The following is a 16,077-nucleotide window of genomic DNA, read 5'->3' on the forward strand; positions in this document are numbered from 1 at the left end:
TGAGGATCAGGCACGAGGCTGTGGCCAGTGACTCCTTGGGTCCTTGTTCCAGGGTGGCAATCTGAGAGAGACTACCATCAGAGAGGCTTTTGGGGCTGGAAGCAGCCAATTCTCACTGAAACTGAAGAAGCACTCGAGTCCTCCAGATAATAGGATGCTGAAGAGTCAGGAGCTGAGGAGATGGATCAAACCTTTGAAAAATGTCACTGGGCCTCACCTTTATTAATTATCTGCCTTCTTGTTGGAGAAGGGAAAAGGGGAGGTCAAGTCCCCCATGATATACAAGGACCTGGCCAGCTCTAAAACCCTTGAACCTCAGCTATGTTGAGTGCCTGCTGGCCTTGGGTTTTTCATTGCTCCCAGCTCTGCTCTGGTGTCACTGCAGAGCTGAGGCCCCTGCATGGGTTCCACACATGGCTGAGGGTCCCTAACAGTGAAAGCTGAGCAGCTCTGGGCTGCCAGGCATGGGGAAAAGCACTCCCTGAAAAATAATTAAAAAAAAAAAAAAGCTGTGGCCTCCCCTTTCCCCGAGTTTCCTCTTCCTTTTTTTGTCATGAAGGACAAATTGCCTGGCGCTGCTGAGCTGGAGAGGCTGTGCACAGCAGGGAGGGTTCAGCACACACTGCCCCGCCTTGGGTGTCACTGCTTTATCCCTGCTGCAGCCTGTGGGGAAAGCAAAGCATCTGACTGTCTGTCCCTCTTTGAGGGGCACCTTAGAGGATGTGTATGTAGATATTTTAATAATTTGAGCTTAGTGCTTTACTTTGTAAAGCTTTGATAGCTCAAATTTGGCACTGGCTTGAGCAGTCCTGGCAAGTAACTCCTCCTGCCCCAACACCATGTTCCTCCTCCTTGCTGCACTGTCCCCACCAGCTCAGAGAGGTCCTGTCTGGTGCTTGTGCTGATCTTGTGAATCAGGTAAGGCTGGTGCTAAAGCCAAGCTGCTGGGGACACTGCAGCCCTCTGCAGGATCCTGAACATGTGAAACTCCTTCTGCTTTTCTCTTATTAACACAGGTTTGGCCCTGCTTCCTCCAGTCCTGCAAAAGACCTAGACTGGAGCCAGTGGCTGGTGCAAGGGACCCCATCACACTCCTCCAGGATCAAACCCCAGTGCCCAATGCACAGCTGCTTCTCTGCTGTGTGCTTGCAGCAAAGCCCTGGCACTGGCATGTCCCTTCACTGGGGGATTTCTGGGCAGGACTCAGCTTAATCTGATTGTCACTGTTGACAGAGGACAGGGATGGGAACACGTAATGGATGCCATCTGTGTCCTACTTGTGGCACTCAGCTGTGCCAAGGTGACCCATGCTGCACCATGTGCTGGGATTGGGGTTCCCCCCTGCAGGAGGCTCTGGGGCTCAGGGGTGCTGTGGGGCAATGACAGAGGGCACAGCAAGATGTGCTGCTCTCCAGGGCACCCCTTGGTGGGCAGCCAAGCTTCAGCCTTGTGCCTCTGGGCTTAGTGCAGGGAAAGGCACTTAAGATTTAAAATTGCTTCCAGCCTCAAGAGAAATGATATAACCAAAGGAAATGGTTTCAATAAAAAGGGATTTTTCTCCTTTTTTTTTTTTTAATAAGGGCAGTGAGAGGCTAGTTATTTGGCTGCTCAGCCTGTTTACTCTTTCCTCTTTTTTTCTTGTCTGTGCAAATGAGAAAGGGTCTTTGCTAACAGAGCTGATATGTAACCCCAGAGCACAGCTTGGATCAGCATTCCTGTGACTCTGTCTGAACTTGCTCCTCTAAGAAAGCACCCCCAGCCCCTCCAGTGAGTGGGCAGCACTGCTCTGTCCCCTGGCACCAGTTGCCAGAAGCCCCTGAGTTGTCCAGGCATCCTCTCCCTTCCCTCCCCTTAAAATCAGAAATTTGATGCTTAAATACCTGCAGGCTCCTCAGATTCTAAGAATTTTCAGTGCATCACAGCAGGCCCTACCTGGCTTTATGCTCCCTGTGGTGCTGTGTTGGAGCAATTTGGCCAGAGAAGATTTGGGGATGGGGTTGTCTGACTCCCTTTTCCTCCACAAATTTCAGCTTCAGAGCAGACTTGTGTGGGTAGCAGAGCCCAGACAGGGTGGGGACATTTCATAGGGATTTCTGTCTAACCCAGCAGGGAAATCACTGCCAGCCTGGCTTCTCTGCTGCTGTGTCTGTGTCATTACTGAGCCCAGCCTGTCACTGGGCTGGACCCACCCTGCCACAGACACCAGAACCCCAGTTTCAGCCAACAGTGACTTTTATTTGTATTTAATCCTCACAGCTCCCAAACAAGCAATAGCATTAAAAAAGGAGGAGGTGGAAGAAGAGAGTTTATTTCTTGCTGCTCTTTAGTCCTTGGCTGCTGAGCTGCCCCTTTGGGCTCAGTGCTGGTCCTGGACTGAGACACCCACCCAGTGCAGTGACATGCTTGTGGAAGGCTTACCTTGCTATAAGCTTTAGAGGGAATAAAGGAAAATGTGGAGTGTTGGCAGAGAATGAGATTGGCTGGTTTTGAACCCTGTGCAGGCAGCCAATCTAGACTCTAGTAGTGGGCAGTGAAACAATACATATTTTTTTTTTTTAGTGTCCCATGGTTTTATTTCCCACTGTATTAGCAGTGCAGGTAGGCTCACTCCTGACCACCAGCTGTGCCCCAATTAAATCTCAGGTTCATGTCAGTGTTGTGGGATGAGGCTGAGGAAGAGCACTGGAGTTTGGGAGGGATTGGGTGCCTGCCCTGGAGCAGCACAGGTGTTGGGATGCTGGGGTGGCTGCTGGGACCCTGGGGAGATCCCAGATGAACCTTGGGGAGGAAGGTCAGTCAGGGGTTCCCCCACTCCTGGGGGCGTTCCTGGTTTTTCTTTGCAGGCAAAGGAGGGGCTGTCACCATCTCTAGATGAAGATGGGAACAGGGGTTTGTTTTCAGGGATAGTCAAATAATTTATTTTTCTCCCCCCACTGCTTCCACTCACTGCCTCCATCCTAACACAGTAATTTTCCAGAAACTCTCTGTGAGATGGAGCTTCCTTAGCAGGGACAAGCAAAGTGCCAGCCAGCAAACACAGCAAGTCTGAAAAGCCTCCTTCAAGGGAGACACTGCTTCCAAGACATACTTGAATACACTTGGGTTTTTTTTTTTTTTCTCTTCAATGACAGTCTCTTTAATCCTCCAGCTGGTAAACAACCCAATCTGTGGTGCACAGGAAAGTCTGGAAAGAAACCTCCTGATCACTGAAGCTCCATTTTGTTCCACTGGAAGGAGAAACTCAACAGCTTCACATGGGCCATGAGGGATGGGGCCAGGAGCTGCACAGCCTAGCAAACCCAGAGTACAGCAGAGTGCTGAGCACACACAGCTCCATAGCAAACCCAGAGTACAGCAGAGTGCTGAGCACACACAGCTCCATAACCCAGCAAACCCAGAGTACAGCAGAGTGCTGAGCACACACAGCTCCATAACCCAGCAAACCCAGAGTACAGCAGAGTGCTGAGCACACACAGCTCCATAACCCAGCAAACCCAGAGCACAGGCAGAGTGCTCAGCACACTCACAGCTCCATAGCAAACCCAGAGCACAGCAGAGTGCTCAGCACTCACCAGGCTGGAGCTGCTGGAGGCACTGGGAGGAAGGGGCTGGCTCCTCATTGACTCCTGAGCCATGCAGGGCTGTGGCAAAGCTCAACAGTGCAGCAAAGGAAGGGACTCTCCCTTTTATGCTGGGGAATATTTGAGTATTTATATAATAAATGGGATGGTGCACAGATACATGTATGTAGACAAACATAAGCCAAATGTCTATTAAGTATTATAACCATACACAAAAGTAATCAGTATATAATATGTAGATTGACCCAGCAGTAATTCTATTACACATTATAATATAATCATTATTTTCATTGTATATTTGTGCACACATGAACGTATCAAAGTGAGGCTGTTCTTGTTTCTTGTGTCCCTGGGAGCTCCCCAGTAGCTCCCAAGCCTTGGGCCAGACTCCAGGACCAACCTGACTCATTTAGAGGCTCTGCAGCCTGAGGCCAGGATGGGACCCTTTCAGGGGGCTAGGGGGACATTACTGCCATGGTCCTCCCTTCAGTGCCACATCCCCACCTCCAAGAGGAGGAGAAAACCAAATCCAGTCACACTTTAGAGATGGCTCAGGTCTCCTTGATGCTTTCTTCCTCTAAAAAGAAAAAGGGACGCAGTGAAACACTTTGAAAAGCCCAACGAACCGGGAGCCCCCAGAGAAATGGTTCCCAGCATCCGTACAGGGAATTTCACCGCCTGCAGTTGGGATCTCCGGTCACACGGGGTCCTCCTCGCTCCGTCCTGCTCCCGTCCTCCAGAGCTCTCCGTGGGCCGGGAAGGGTCGGACCGAGCCTGCGGCGAAGGAGGCGGCTGCCAGCAGCATCCTGACCCTACAGCATCCTGAACCCACAGCATCCCTGCCCCACAGCATCTTAACCCCACAGCATCCTGACCCCACAGCATCCCCTGCCCCACAGCATCCTGACCCCACAGCATCCCCTGCCCCACAGCATCCTGACCCCACAGCATCCTGACCCCACAGCATCCCCTGCCCCACAGCATCTTAACCCCACAGCATCCCTGCCCCACAGCATCTTAACCCCACAGCATCCTGACCCTACAGCATCCTGATCTCATAGCATCTTAACCCCACAGCATCTTAACCCCACAGCATCCCGACCCCATCCCGCAGCATCCCGATTTCAGAGCTGGCCCCGGGGAATCCCGGTCCCAGCAATCTGGCTTTGGCACAGGCTGAGGGATTTCTGTCCCAAAAACCTCCAGCCCAGGCTGAAAGTGTTTGTTTCAGAAATACAAGCGCCCCTTTTGTGTTTGCATGGTTAGGTTTTCCTTTGGAAAGCTTTGGGTTTAAGCAGAGAGGAAGCCAAGGGTATGACCTAAATGGTTTGGATTGTGGATGTTGTCTGTGGGGATTTTACAGAAGCAGTGCAAGGGTGGGTATTTCTAAAGGTTCAATTTCTAAATGACCCAAAACACAGCTTTACAGGGTCCTGCTTTCAAAAGCTCACAGCCAAGGCTGCAGGGCTGCATTTGGTCCATTTGTGTGTGGCTGGGCTGGTCAATGGGTCAGTGGGTCAGGTCTGATGGGGATGCCAGGACAGGCTGCCAGTCAAACAGCCACTCATAGCTGGGGACACCTCCCCATTGCCACTGTTCCAGGAAAGATTAGAAACCACCTGGCTGAATAACAAAGCCCGGATGTTTCTGTTCCCTCGCTCTCACACCAAAGAAAGCCCAAAGCAGCTCCCAGCCAGCCAGGTATCATCTAAACACCCACAGACAGCACAGCTGGGAGTGTTTCTGTCCCTGCCACTCACTATGCCATCAGCTCTTCAGAGGTACTGGCAGGGAACAGTATTTAGGAAAAATAAAAACAAAAAACCATCCAAAAGCCCATCCATTTATGACCCTGCATCTGACCCCAGAATATGATTCATGACCAAAAGCAATGAAAAGATCTTGCAGTGACTTGAACAATGATTTTTCCAAGCAGAGGCAGCTCTAAGCAGGGAGCACAAGACTCCTGAGAAAGCAGGAGAAATGCACTCCAAGCCTGAACGCTGCAGATGAAATTTGTTGCATCATATAATCCGTTTTTGTGTTTTGTGTTTCAGCTAGACAGGGAGATACCAAGACAGCATGAGAAAGGCCATTTCTTCAAGATCTCCAGTGCAGATTGGGAGAATCAGTCACACTGCCAGCATCACCAGCAGCTTCATTTACTTTTCTTTTTCATTGCTTTGCTAAAGCCAATCTCCAATGGAGCAAGCAAGGAGGGAGTGTCAGCATATAGATGCCAGTCAGAGGCAGAGAGGAAAAAGGTTAAGATATAACAGCTGAAAGTTGTTAGATGGAAACACCATTTTTTTACAGATACTGAGAGCACTGTGGTTTCATAAAACCTCCCATTGTATTGCACTAATAAGTCAAGTGTTTGCAGCCAAGCCAGCAGACACACTCCACAGCATCTATTACCAGTGTGTTTATTTACAAAGGCAGCCAGCAAGCCAAAGCCAAACAGAAAAGAGGAAAAACTGAAATATGGACTGGCTTTAATTTAAAATCCTAGGGCTCGGTTTGTCATTTTCTTTTGTGTTTCGCTCCCTCCTCCCTGTTTTTTCTTCAAGGAATGATTATCCAAAGGCAACCAGGAAAAGGACTGTTTCCCTCTAGGTGTCTCTCTCCCTGTTTTTATCCTCAATTTTTTCCCTTTCTCTCTCTCTCTCTCTCACACACACACACACACAAACAAACATACACACACAGACTTTTCTGGCCTCGCAGTCCAACATTAGCCAGCAATCTCCCACATCCCAGCCCAGTGTTCCCCCAAACACTTTATAACTTTTATAAAGGAGCTGCACAGAGGAGCAGCCCCTTTATGCTGTCATGGGAAGAGAAGCCAGCACTGCCAGCAGGGACCTGCCTGACCAGCAGGGCCATGGCCAGGACACTGGGGATGGTGTGTTTGCATCAGAGAAGACACCTGCACCCATACACTCTGAATGGCTTCACAACTGCTGTCACCTGCTTTCAAAAATGGGAGGTGTGGGGCCTGGATTCAATGGATTTGACCAGAAATCCAGAGACATGCACACACAGGCACTCTGCTCTGATAGTTCAGGGGAAAGCACTGAGGACCTCCTGCAAGCCTTTCCTCTCTTATCTTTGGAGTATTTTGCACCCCAACTGAGAACACGTGGAAAGAAGGAAGGAAGGAAGGAACAAAAAATCCCTCCAGGGATAAAAATGTGGCCAGAGTATCACACCTCTGTGTGTTATACCCCCCTCAGTGGGGATGGCACAAAGGACAAGAAGAGAACAAGACAAAAAGAAAAGGTGGGAGCAATTTTAAATAAAAGGAAAAAGTTACATTAAATTATTGCTTTATTTCTGGTTCTATGCAAGTCTCTGATACACTCCCCTCTGACCCCTGAGACTCCATGTCTGCCCCCAAACAGCCCAGTAAGGAGGAGAAAGACCTGAAGGGATCCTGCCCAAAAAAGGAGCCTTCCCAAGATTTGGATCTACAGAGGAGTCTCTTAGTCACAAGAAAGTCCCCACCAAGGCAAGAAGTGTCCAGTCCCACCACCATTCCCTGTAGATACTGAAGGCTGGGAGGGAAAGGGAAGGAAAAGCTCCAGCCCCAGTGTATTGAGAAGTGTTCTTCCTCCAGAGCATGCACGAACAAGGCATCAGGAGGTGGAGCAGACCCTAACAAAAGGGCACAGGGAGGAAGTCAACCAAGAGACGAGCTCAAGGCAGGAGGAGAGGACTTGTGGCAAGGTGAGAGTTATCCAGCTCTCCCTCACTGTTCCCCCACAGCCCCCCGCCTCACCGGAGGCGGAGGTACGAGGGGATGGAGTAATTGAACAGCAAGTAGTCCATTTTGTATAAATTAAAGAGTCTCCTTTGGTAGAAGGGGCTAATGTCCTGGAAGAACTGGGCCGTCATGTCGTCCGTCGTCCTGGTGGTCTTGGACGAAGCCGGGAACTTGACGCTGGCGTCGGCCCCCACCAGCTGCAGGATGTACTTGGCGTCTTCGGCCAAGGTCTCGTACTTGCCCACCACGTCGTAGTGGATGATGCAGGGGTGGCAGAGCGAGTGCACGCGCTCCCAGTGCTCGTTGAAGGGCTCCTCCTGCTGCGTGCGCGGGTCCAGCAGGTAGTAGACGAACTCCTCGAAGCGCACGTCGTCGCCGCGCTCCAGGGCGCGCTGGCTGGGCTGCGGCCGGTGCCGCCGCACGATCTTGGTGCCGTAGCGCTTGTGGAAGGCCGTGTTGTAGCTGAGCGTGAACTTGTTGCGGTAGGCCGAGACCAGGCGCTCCAAGGGCTCCCGCACGAAGACGAACTTGAGGTAGGTGCGCAGGCGGGCGTTGATCTCGGCCACGCTGTACTCGGACAGCGTGCGCAGGTTGGAGGGCACGTGGGCCTCGTGCGCGGGGATCTCCAGAGGGTCCCGGTACTTGCCTTGCCCCGTCAGGACCATCATCACCCGCTTCCAGTTGGTGCAGGCCACTTTGGGCACGTAGCAGTAGAGCAGCCCGTGGGTGTCGTCCACCACCAAGTGCCGCAAGTCGTCCGGCCGCAGGAGACGCCGCTTGCGGGTGTAACGGCTGCAGATGTTGCTCAACATCTCCCGTCTCTGCTGGTGAACCGCCTGCAGGGACGACTGCTCAAACTGGGGAGGAAAAACCCAACAGAAATGGTCACTGGCTTGCCCAAGCTGATTGTGGCCTACACGCAACGCTCGGCCCACAATTGTCACCACTGCCTCCCCTGTGGCCTACACACAACACTCGGCCCAAAATTGTCCCCACTGCCTCCACTTTGCTGGGGTTACACATGTGGGATTTTGGAGACAGCACTCACTTTGAACACATCTTGGTTTGGTGCACTTAATCCTTGGACAGGTTGGCATCAAAAGAAAGGACAAAATATGATGAGGAGCAGGATGAGGACAAAAACACAAGGCAGTGAGGGAAGAAGGGGTGGTGCAGAGAGGCATTTTTTTAAAAGCAGACACACACTGGACTAACGTGCTCTCCCTCACACCAGTCTGGGGGGATGCACAGCCCCAGGGGCAGAAAGCACAGCCTGTTTGCTGGCACAGGGCCCAGCACACCTCCTGCTGCAATGGGGCATTGCTGCCTCACACTGACACCCATACACTTGTGCTTGCTGTGAACACTCAGCCAAGGGCAGAAACGTGGCAGAACATTTGGGCATGCTGGATGGAAATGGACTGGGTGCTCTGCCAAGGAAAGGCAAATGGAAATGGTCTCTAACGCTGATGATCAAAGCCTGGTGAGCAGGAGGGCAGCTGGAGATGAGGTGGGGTGGCAGGTATGATGGAGAGGAGCAAGGGACTGAGTAGGTAGTGCTGGGGCCCTCCCTGAGGGCTCTGGGTTCCTTCTCCCGAGGGACTTCTTCCACACAGGCCAGTCCAACGCCTCAGCCCTGGTCACAGTTTCCTTTGGCCGCAGGGACAAGGAACCAACATATGGTCCTTTAACCCCTATGACCCTCACATCAAGAGCTGGCAGCTGCTGCACTGGCTTACCAGAAGCCCAGAGTCCCTTAACCCCTGACCCAGCTGAAACCCCCTTATAGATCTGGGGACGTGACCTCTCCTGTCATGGTTTTCGTCAAAAATCCCAAAATGTCATTAGAACATCTGGGGAAGGAAACCATTTCCAGGAAGTCAGAAGGGGAAGGTCCCCTCCTCCTCTTGCCCACTCTGTCCCTGCTTTGCTCACAAGGGTTGGGAAATTTCGTGTTCCTCATTGCTGGGAACATCCAACAGCCTTGTCTGGGAACAGCAGCACCAAGCACCCGCTAACCTGGCGTGGCCCTGACCCTGCAGGGCTGTGGCTTTCATGCCATGCAGTGACCACCACCTCCCAACATCAGAGTGGCTCCCACTTTGGGGGTGTAAACAGCCCTGCCAGTGCCAGAGGGTGCCACAGCAAACAGCTCTGCAGTGACACAGGTGTGGTGACTCCAGATGAAGGGTGAGGGCAGGCATGCTGCCTGCATGGCTGCTGAGAGCTACCACTGCCAGGTATGCTAAAGAACACCACTGGCTGTCAGGACCCAGGACATCCCTCTGGCTGTCCTGAGCAGGCAAGACCCCTGCCAGGGGGCACAGAGACCCTGGCACAGAGCCCAAAATGCCCCTGTGGTTTTGATTATGACCCATGGAGCAAGTTACCGACCTTAGATGAAAATCTGCAAGCCATGACAAATTAAGTAGAATGATAGTGAATTTATCACAAGGTGAAAAAGTAGATTTTGGGGTTTCTAGAATGGGGACTCAGGGGGGCAAGATAGAGGGATCTGCGTGTGTCCAGCCTTTCTCCTTCTTCTTTTTCTTGGTCTCCATCTCCTGCTGTGATGTTGGCACTTTTGGATTGGTTTATAGTAGAAGCTGACCGTCTAACATAGGTGATAGGTATTGGAAAGTAATTGTCAACATTGTACACGTAGTTTTTAGTATAAAGACATAACACCACACAGGGGGCAGGCAGAGTGCCTGGAACTGTCCTGCTGGATGGACCTCAGTAGGGCAGGAGAAAGAATTTTACAGATAAGATACAATAAACAATCTTGATACCGAGAAATGAGGAGCTCTGACTCCTTCTTCAAGCACTGGGCTGGGAAAAGAGACTTTCTAACTCTTCTCGGGGTCACTCTGACAAGTTAAAGATCCCGACACTTGGCCAGGCTTCAGGTGCTCCCTCACTGCTCCTTGGGGGCTTACAAGGCGTTTGGAGGGACAGCTGTAAGGGCTTGTAAAGCTCCTGCCAGGAGCCGGGATTTGCTAAAGCAAACTGTGGGTGATCCAGCAGATCTGTCACCTTCAGAGAGATACTAACACCTGGGCAAACAGCTCCTTCTGCAAGGGATGAACCACACTCAGACTCTTTTGGATCTTATTTCCACAAAGGAAATAACCTCATCTAGGTCACCTTAGTGACCACTTTCTCCAGGAACCTGTATGGGCAGTAATGTGAAACAGGGACAGGAGAAAGCATCCCATCCTTACTCCTTCCAACAGGGACATGACAGGGGAAAATGCCAAAATGAAGGAAATTCAGGTGAACAGATGCTAACTGCCAGCAAGGTATGACTCTGACATTGTTGGCTACGAGGTTACAAAAAAAATACAGCACCTAGGGAGATTATAACCACAGCTGAAGAAGCATTCTCATGCTGCCTTGCAACACAGCCAAACCTTTCAGCAGAAATTCCTTTTGTTTGGAGCTTCCCCGCCAGCTTTTAGAACTGGAAAACCTTTTTTGCAAGGGCTTAGGAAAAGAGGCATTTTAATAATGTGATTTTTTCAGGTGTTTTTCCCTGCACTTGCATAATTCAAAATTATTGGACCAGAGAGACAGACAGACAGACACTGTCTGCAGGCATGGCAACAAATAAATGTGACTACTTTTCAGCAGCCGCCCACTGGAATAAATGCATGTCTTGCAGTTATTTCAGAGCAAAATTGCTCCCTTCAGTTCCTTCTCTTTAAAAGCCAGGGAAATTAAGTAACACTTTTAAGGAAATAGCACCACGACATTCCAGCAGCGCCAGGCTTTGCTGGCACCACGGCCAAGGGAGTCCATATTTGTAATTTTTCAGAGAGCAAATGTACTTTGGCTGCTTACAGACATAACAGCATCAACCTTAACACAGAGCAGCACCTATGAGAAGAGCTGACTCTGGCTGCATGGGGAGGCAGCAGGGATGGCAGCCCACTGAGGGGCCACCAGCACTGCCCTCTGCTCCTGGGGCTGCAGCAGAGGACAGACAGCCCCATGGACACAGGGGGATGCAGGGCACGTTTGGTGGCTGGGCACGTGGCATGGCACCTGTTGGAGGGTGGTTTCCCACAGGGCTTCCTGCAGGGAAGTTGTGGTTGAAGATCCCTCTGCAAAGGGAAGTGGGGCTGAATTAGGGGAAAACTGCCTGCCCAAGGGGAAATGCAGCAGAAAGAAACACAGACTTTTAACAGCTCCAACCACAAGCCCCACTGTGAGGAACAAGCAGGACACATTCCCTGATTCCTGCACGGGGAGGGACCCACTAAGCCCACCTGGAGGGGAGTGATCCTTTGCCCAGGCTGTGCCTTGCTGCTCATTTCTCAGCAGGTGTAGCTGGCACACCTCAGAGTGATGGAGACACCTGAGATGTTCCAGGATTATAAATCCCCCATGGCTGAGTCCAGCTATAACTATGTAAACATATATATGTGCAGATTCCTATGTGTGTGCATGTACATATAGCAGTTAACACAGAAACATCTGCCAATTATTAGCTCAGAAAGGGCAGCAATGAAGCTCTGGCCCAGCTATGATGACACAGAGTTGGCTTTGAAATGTTCAGCTGGCAAAGTCTCCCAGGCTTGCCCAGCTATGGCTCATCCCACTGGTAATTAAAACATTTACCCTAGCACCATCAAGGGCCATAAGCAGTGTTTATCAAGCTACACCCCCAAGCAGTGTGGTCTTGTCTTTTAGACTCAGCCAGAGGTTCAGCTGCAAGGACACTGGGGGTGGCTGGAGCTGGCACAGTGCCCCACACACCAGAGGATGGAAGAAAGGGTCAGCACTCAGTGCCCCACTCGATGTTCACCCCAGCACTTCTCTGTCCCTGTGCCCTTACCTGGTCACTCTCATACAGGGCCTGGAGTGGGCTGCGACCAGCCTTGCCTTGCCAGGTGGATCTCAGATCTTCAGAGGCTGAAAAAGGAGTGAGGAAAATCAGAGGGGTTGGAAGGGTCTGCTTCCCTTGCCTTCTCTTGAGATGCCCAAGTTGGGCAACCTCTCCCAAGAAGAGACAAACCCATTTTGCTCTGGAAGTGATGCTCAAGCAATGCTCCTCCCTCCCACTTTGTAACAAAATCTGCAGTTAGGATTCAAAAGGTCCAGAGCTATTTTTTATCAAATAAAACACTATAAACAAAGGTAACAATTACAATTTCAAGAACAACTAGGTAAAGTTTGATCCACATGCTTTTGGGAAATGCCACTTTGTCCAGGCTGTTTGTTTGAGGGAATGACCCAGAGGAGACAGGACCCTGCCAGCATTGCCACAGCCCTGTGAGGGGTGGCACAGCCTCTGTGCTTGGCAGAGATGAAGGGCAGATCCAACACTGGCAGCTCTGTGCTGAGCCCCATAGGCTCAGGGCTTGCACTTCCAGCTCAGAGACACAAATTGGTCAGGTGATTTGTCTGACCAGTAAATCTACTGAAGTTCTTATTTGCTATTTATATTTTTTCCTTCCCTTCTAAACCAGCAGCATCTCCTCTGGTGTTTGAAGCTGCAGACAGCCACCCAGGCAGTCCTTGCCCTCCCTGCCCTGCAGACCAGCTGTTTCATTTTGGAGGTCCATTTGCAGCAGCACCAAACCCAAGGCTGGATGTGGCCAGCCATAAATGAGGCACCAGAAACCCAAGCAGTGACAGCTGCTCAAGTTCTTGTGCTCATAAATTATTTACGGATGCAACCACCTTCCAGGCTAGGAAGCATCTGCCTTAGCTCAGCCTCTGAGAGTGGGGGCAGAAGAACCATGAGGCCTGGATAGCCCAAACCCAACACATGGAGCCAGCCACGGCAGGGGCACAGGCTCTCCCTTGCAGCAACACTTCCAAGCAGCTCTCCCACCACTCACCCACCCTCTGCTGCTTGGCTCTGACTCTCTCCATTGGCAGAGGATGCCACGACAATTTCCACATGACAAGGTTTGTAACCATGGGGGTTGCGCAGCCCTGGAGTTGGCTTCAACAGAAGGAATCACACCATGAGTTTTAAAATGGAGAATTACGTTTTTTTCTGAAGGGGAAGATAGGACACATTGTTCAGAAGACTGTGGCCTGGGAGGATCTTCCAGTCCTCCAAGTTCCTGGAAAAAGCATCTGCCACAAGACACTTCTGGCAATGTGAAGGTTTCTAACAGAAGCTTTTTGCATGGCAGTTTGGGGCTCCGGATCTTTTCATTCACTGACCGTCACCAAACAACCCCACATTTGTTACACAAGTCCCAGATGGCATCTGTACAACCAAAATAACCAGAAGGAAAAATCCAGACCCTGTGTTCATTTCGACATGCTTGCATTTTGCTTAAATGAAAACTGCACCAAAGCACAGAGTCACCAGAGCCTCAGCTAAACATTATTCATTCCTGGAGCTGTAATTAGGGAGGAAATGACGGCCTGATCTCACAAAATTTCATCAGCAGCGCCCGTACGCTTGCGCGTCGGGGGAAATGACACTTCCTGCAGCGCTGCATTGATCAAGATGTGACTCAAGAGAAGAAGGTACAGTTTCTTCCTCAATGCTCTGTATCAGTTACACCACAGGAGGGTGAAACAGCATCTGTGCCAGTGGCAGATAAGCAGAAAGTCCAACGTACAGTGCTGGGCTGAGATGCCCATCCCAGAGGAGCCCCGGTTCACATTTCCAGGCTCAGCCCTCTGCAAATGACAGGGAATGAGATCGACCTTGAAAACTGCACTCACTGCAGCTCACATCTGCAAACAGAGAGCTCTGAACTTGAGCCCCTTTCCCCTTGGGCTGGGCTGATAAACTCCTGTTGGATGTGACGCTGCAGAGGGCTGCTGGCAGTGCCTTGCAGCAGACACTGCTCCTATATTTAGTACAAACAATGTGGAGGCGTTTGTTTTTGAGATTAACACGCGCATCAGCCAGAACCTTTCTCATGGGGACAGAAGCAAACCCTGGGTGGTTCAGGCTGACTTAAGGCTGCTAGAAATGCAAATAGCTTGTGCTGGTGCTGCACAGGGCAGCGTGGAAACATCCCAGGGAACGGCTTCAGTGCCTGTTGCAGGGTCAGGTCACAGCCCCGGAGGAGCGCTGGCTTGGCAGGAGGCTCTTTGGGCTCAACAAAAGGCAAATCTGCAGCAAAGAGGGGAGGGAGCAGAGGTCAGGCAGGTCACAGCCATGCTCTGACCTATTCAGCCCTCTTTTTTTCAGAGGGACCAGCCTGGCCAGTGTCTGCTGCACTTTGCAGGGCTCTTGCCAACAGCCCCAGCAGAAACGTTGCAGAATGGATTTCCTCCAGCCCTTCCCCAGAGCAAGATCTGGCAGAGAACAAGGCATCTTCTCTGGATAGCAGCAAACCCCCTGGGATCCCTGCTATGCTCTTGCTGTACAGAGTTCCAGGAAAACAGAGGAAGAGATTAAAAAAAAATGGAAAAAAATTCGCTGCCAGGCTGCTCCCGTGCAGCTGGAGGAGGCTGGGAGTGCTGAGCTGGCAGCGGAAGGCACCAGAACTCAGCACTGGCTGCATCCTGAGCTCTGAGCTCCAAAGTGGTGACACCATCCCTGCCCAGGCACTGCCAAACCCTCCAGAGCAAGGCCTGGCCTGGCAGCAGGTTTTGGGTTTCTACAGGGCTCCACTGCAGGAAGTCTCCCTGCTCAGAAACTGTCTGCTCACACTACACACAGCATCCAGAGGAGAAAAGCAGCTGGGATCCTGGCTGGGCCAGGATGGTGGCTTTGGAGCCAGAGTTAAGCCCTGGGACAGATGCAGCATGAGAAGGGCAGCATCTGCAGTGTCCCATGGGATGGAGTGTCCTTTCTCCATAAGGCTGGGTCAGAGCAGCTGCAGGTGTGTGAACAGAGACAAGTCCAGGTGCCCAAAGCACCCCCAAAACATCTGGGATCACAGTGGTAGGCAGGCCAGGGCTGCTGCAACCCACTTGAGCCAGGAGCAGGTTGAAGGCAGTGATTTAACAGAGTTCACCCCACTAAGATCAGCCTTTGACACCCAACACAGCCCTGCACCATGTCCCCAAGCTGGGGGCACCCCCTGCTCACCAGCCCCAGCACCTGCAGCATCACTGCTCACACACTCCTGTCCCAGCCCTCCCTGTTGTCAGATGCTGGCTGGAATTTACACATCCCTCCTATTCCACTCTGGAATTTACACATGCCTCCTATTCCACTCATTCATGTTGAGAGCAAGCCAGGCATCCCATTCCCTGTCCCATTTTTAGTTTACCAATCTCTGGAATGCCCCTGGGACTCCCAAAAAGTTTGGGAAGGCCAAGGAATACTGAAATAAATGCGACTGTTGAGGAGGGAGTATCGTGTGAGTGAGTCAATGGTTTGTGTTGCATTTTGGCACCATGGCCCTGAGTACAGCAGGATATTCCATCGCGGAGGAGCTGCCAAGCTCTTCGCATCTTGGATTTTCTCCTGACTTTATAGCTTGTTACTGAGGCTCCCAGATTCCATCACATGCAGTGGTAATCCTTGGAAATTTAGCATTGCCACAATTGCATCTGAAAGCAGGGACACCACTCAGCCAAGGCATATCAACTTTCTAAAGGGGGAAAAACACCAACCTTGGCAACTGCAGGATCTCGGTTTGGGTGAGAAGTATCAACACTGTGCATGCCTGTGATCCAAATCTGAAGTGCTTTTCACTGACACAGGCAGAAGGAAGTATCACATTTGTCCTTTAAATCTTCAAAGTATGAGGCAAGGGAATAGGAGTGATGTGGAGCAGGAGACCAAAACCTCTATGC

General features: G+C 51.2%; 1 protein-coding gene across 1 annotated transcript in view; it reads right to left on the bottom strand.

Annotated features, from left to right (window-relative positions):
• Positions 1–6,893: 6,893 nt before the first annotated feature.
• Positions 6,894–16,077, bottom strand: part of CHST13 (carbohydrate sulfotransferase 13) — a 28,321-nt gene continuing 19,137 nt past the window's right edge. The window contains exons 2-3 of the mRNA XM_058032236.1: positions 12,188–12,264; positions 6,894–8,204 (exon numbers count right to left, since the gene is read on the bottom strand). Of these exons, the coding sequence (XP_057888219.1) occupies positions 7,359–8,204; positions 12,188–12,264 (923 nt within the window). The 3' untranslated portion in view covers positions 6,894–7,358. The remainder of the gene's footprint in view (positions 8,205–12,187; positions 12,265–16,077) is intronic.

The sequence above is a fragment of the Melospiza georgiana genome, chromosome 11, assembly GCF_028018845.1.
Source record: "Melospiza georgiana isolate bMelGeo1 chromosome 11, bMelGeo1.pri, whole genome shotgun sequence".
NCBI lineage: Eukaryota > Metazoa > Chordata > Aves > Passeriformes > Passerellidae > Melospiza > Melospiza georgiana.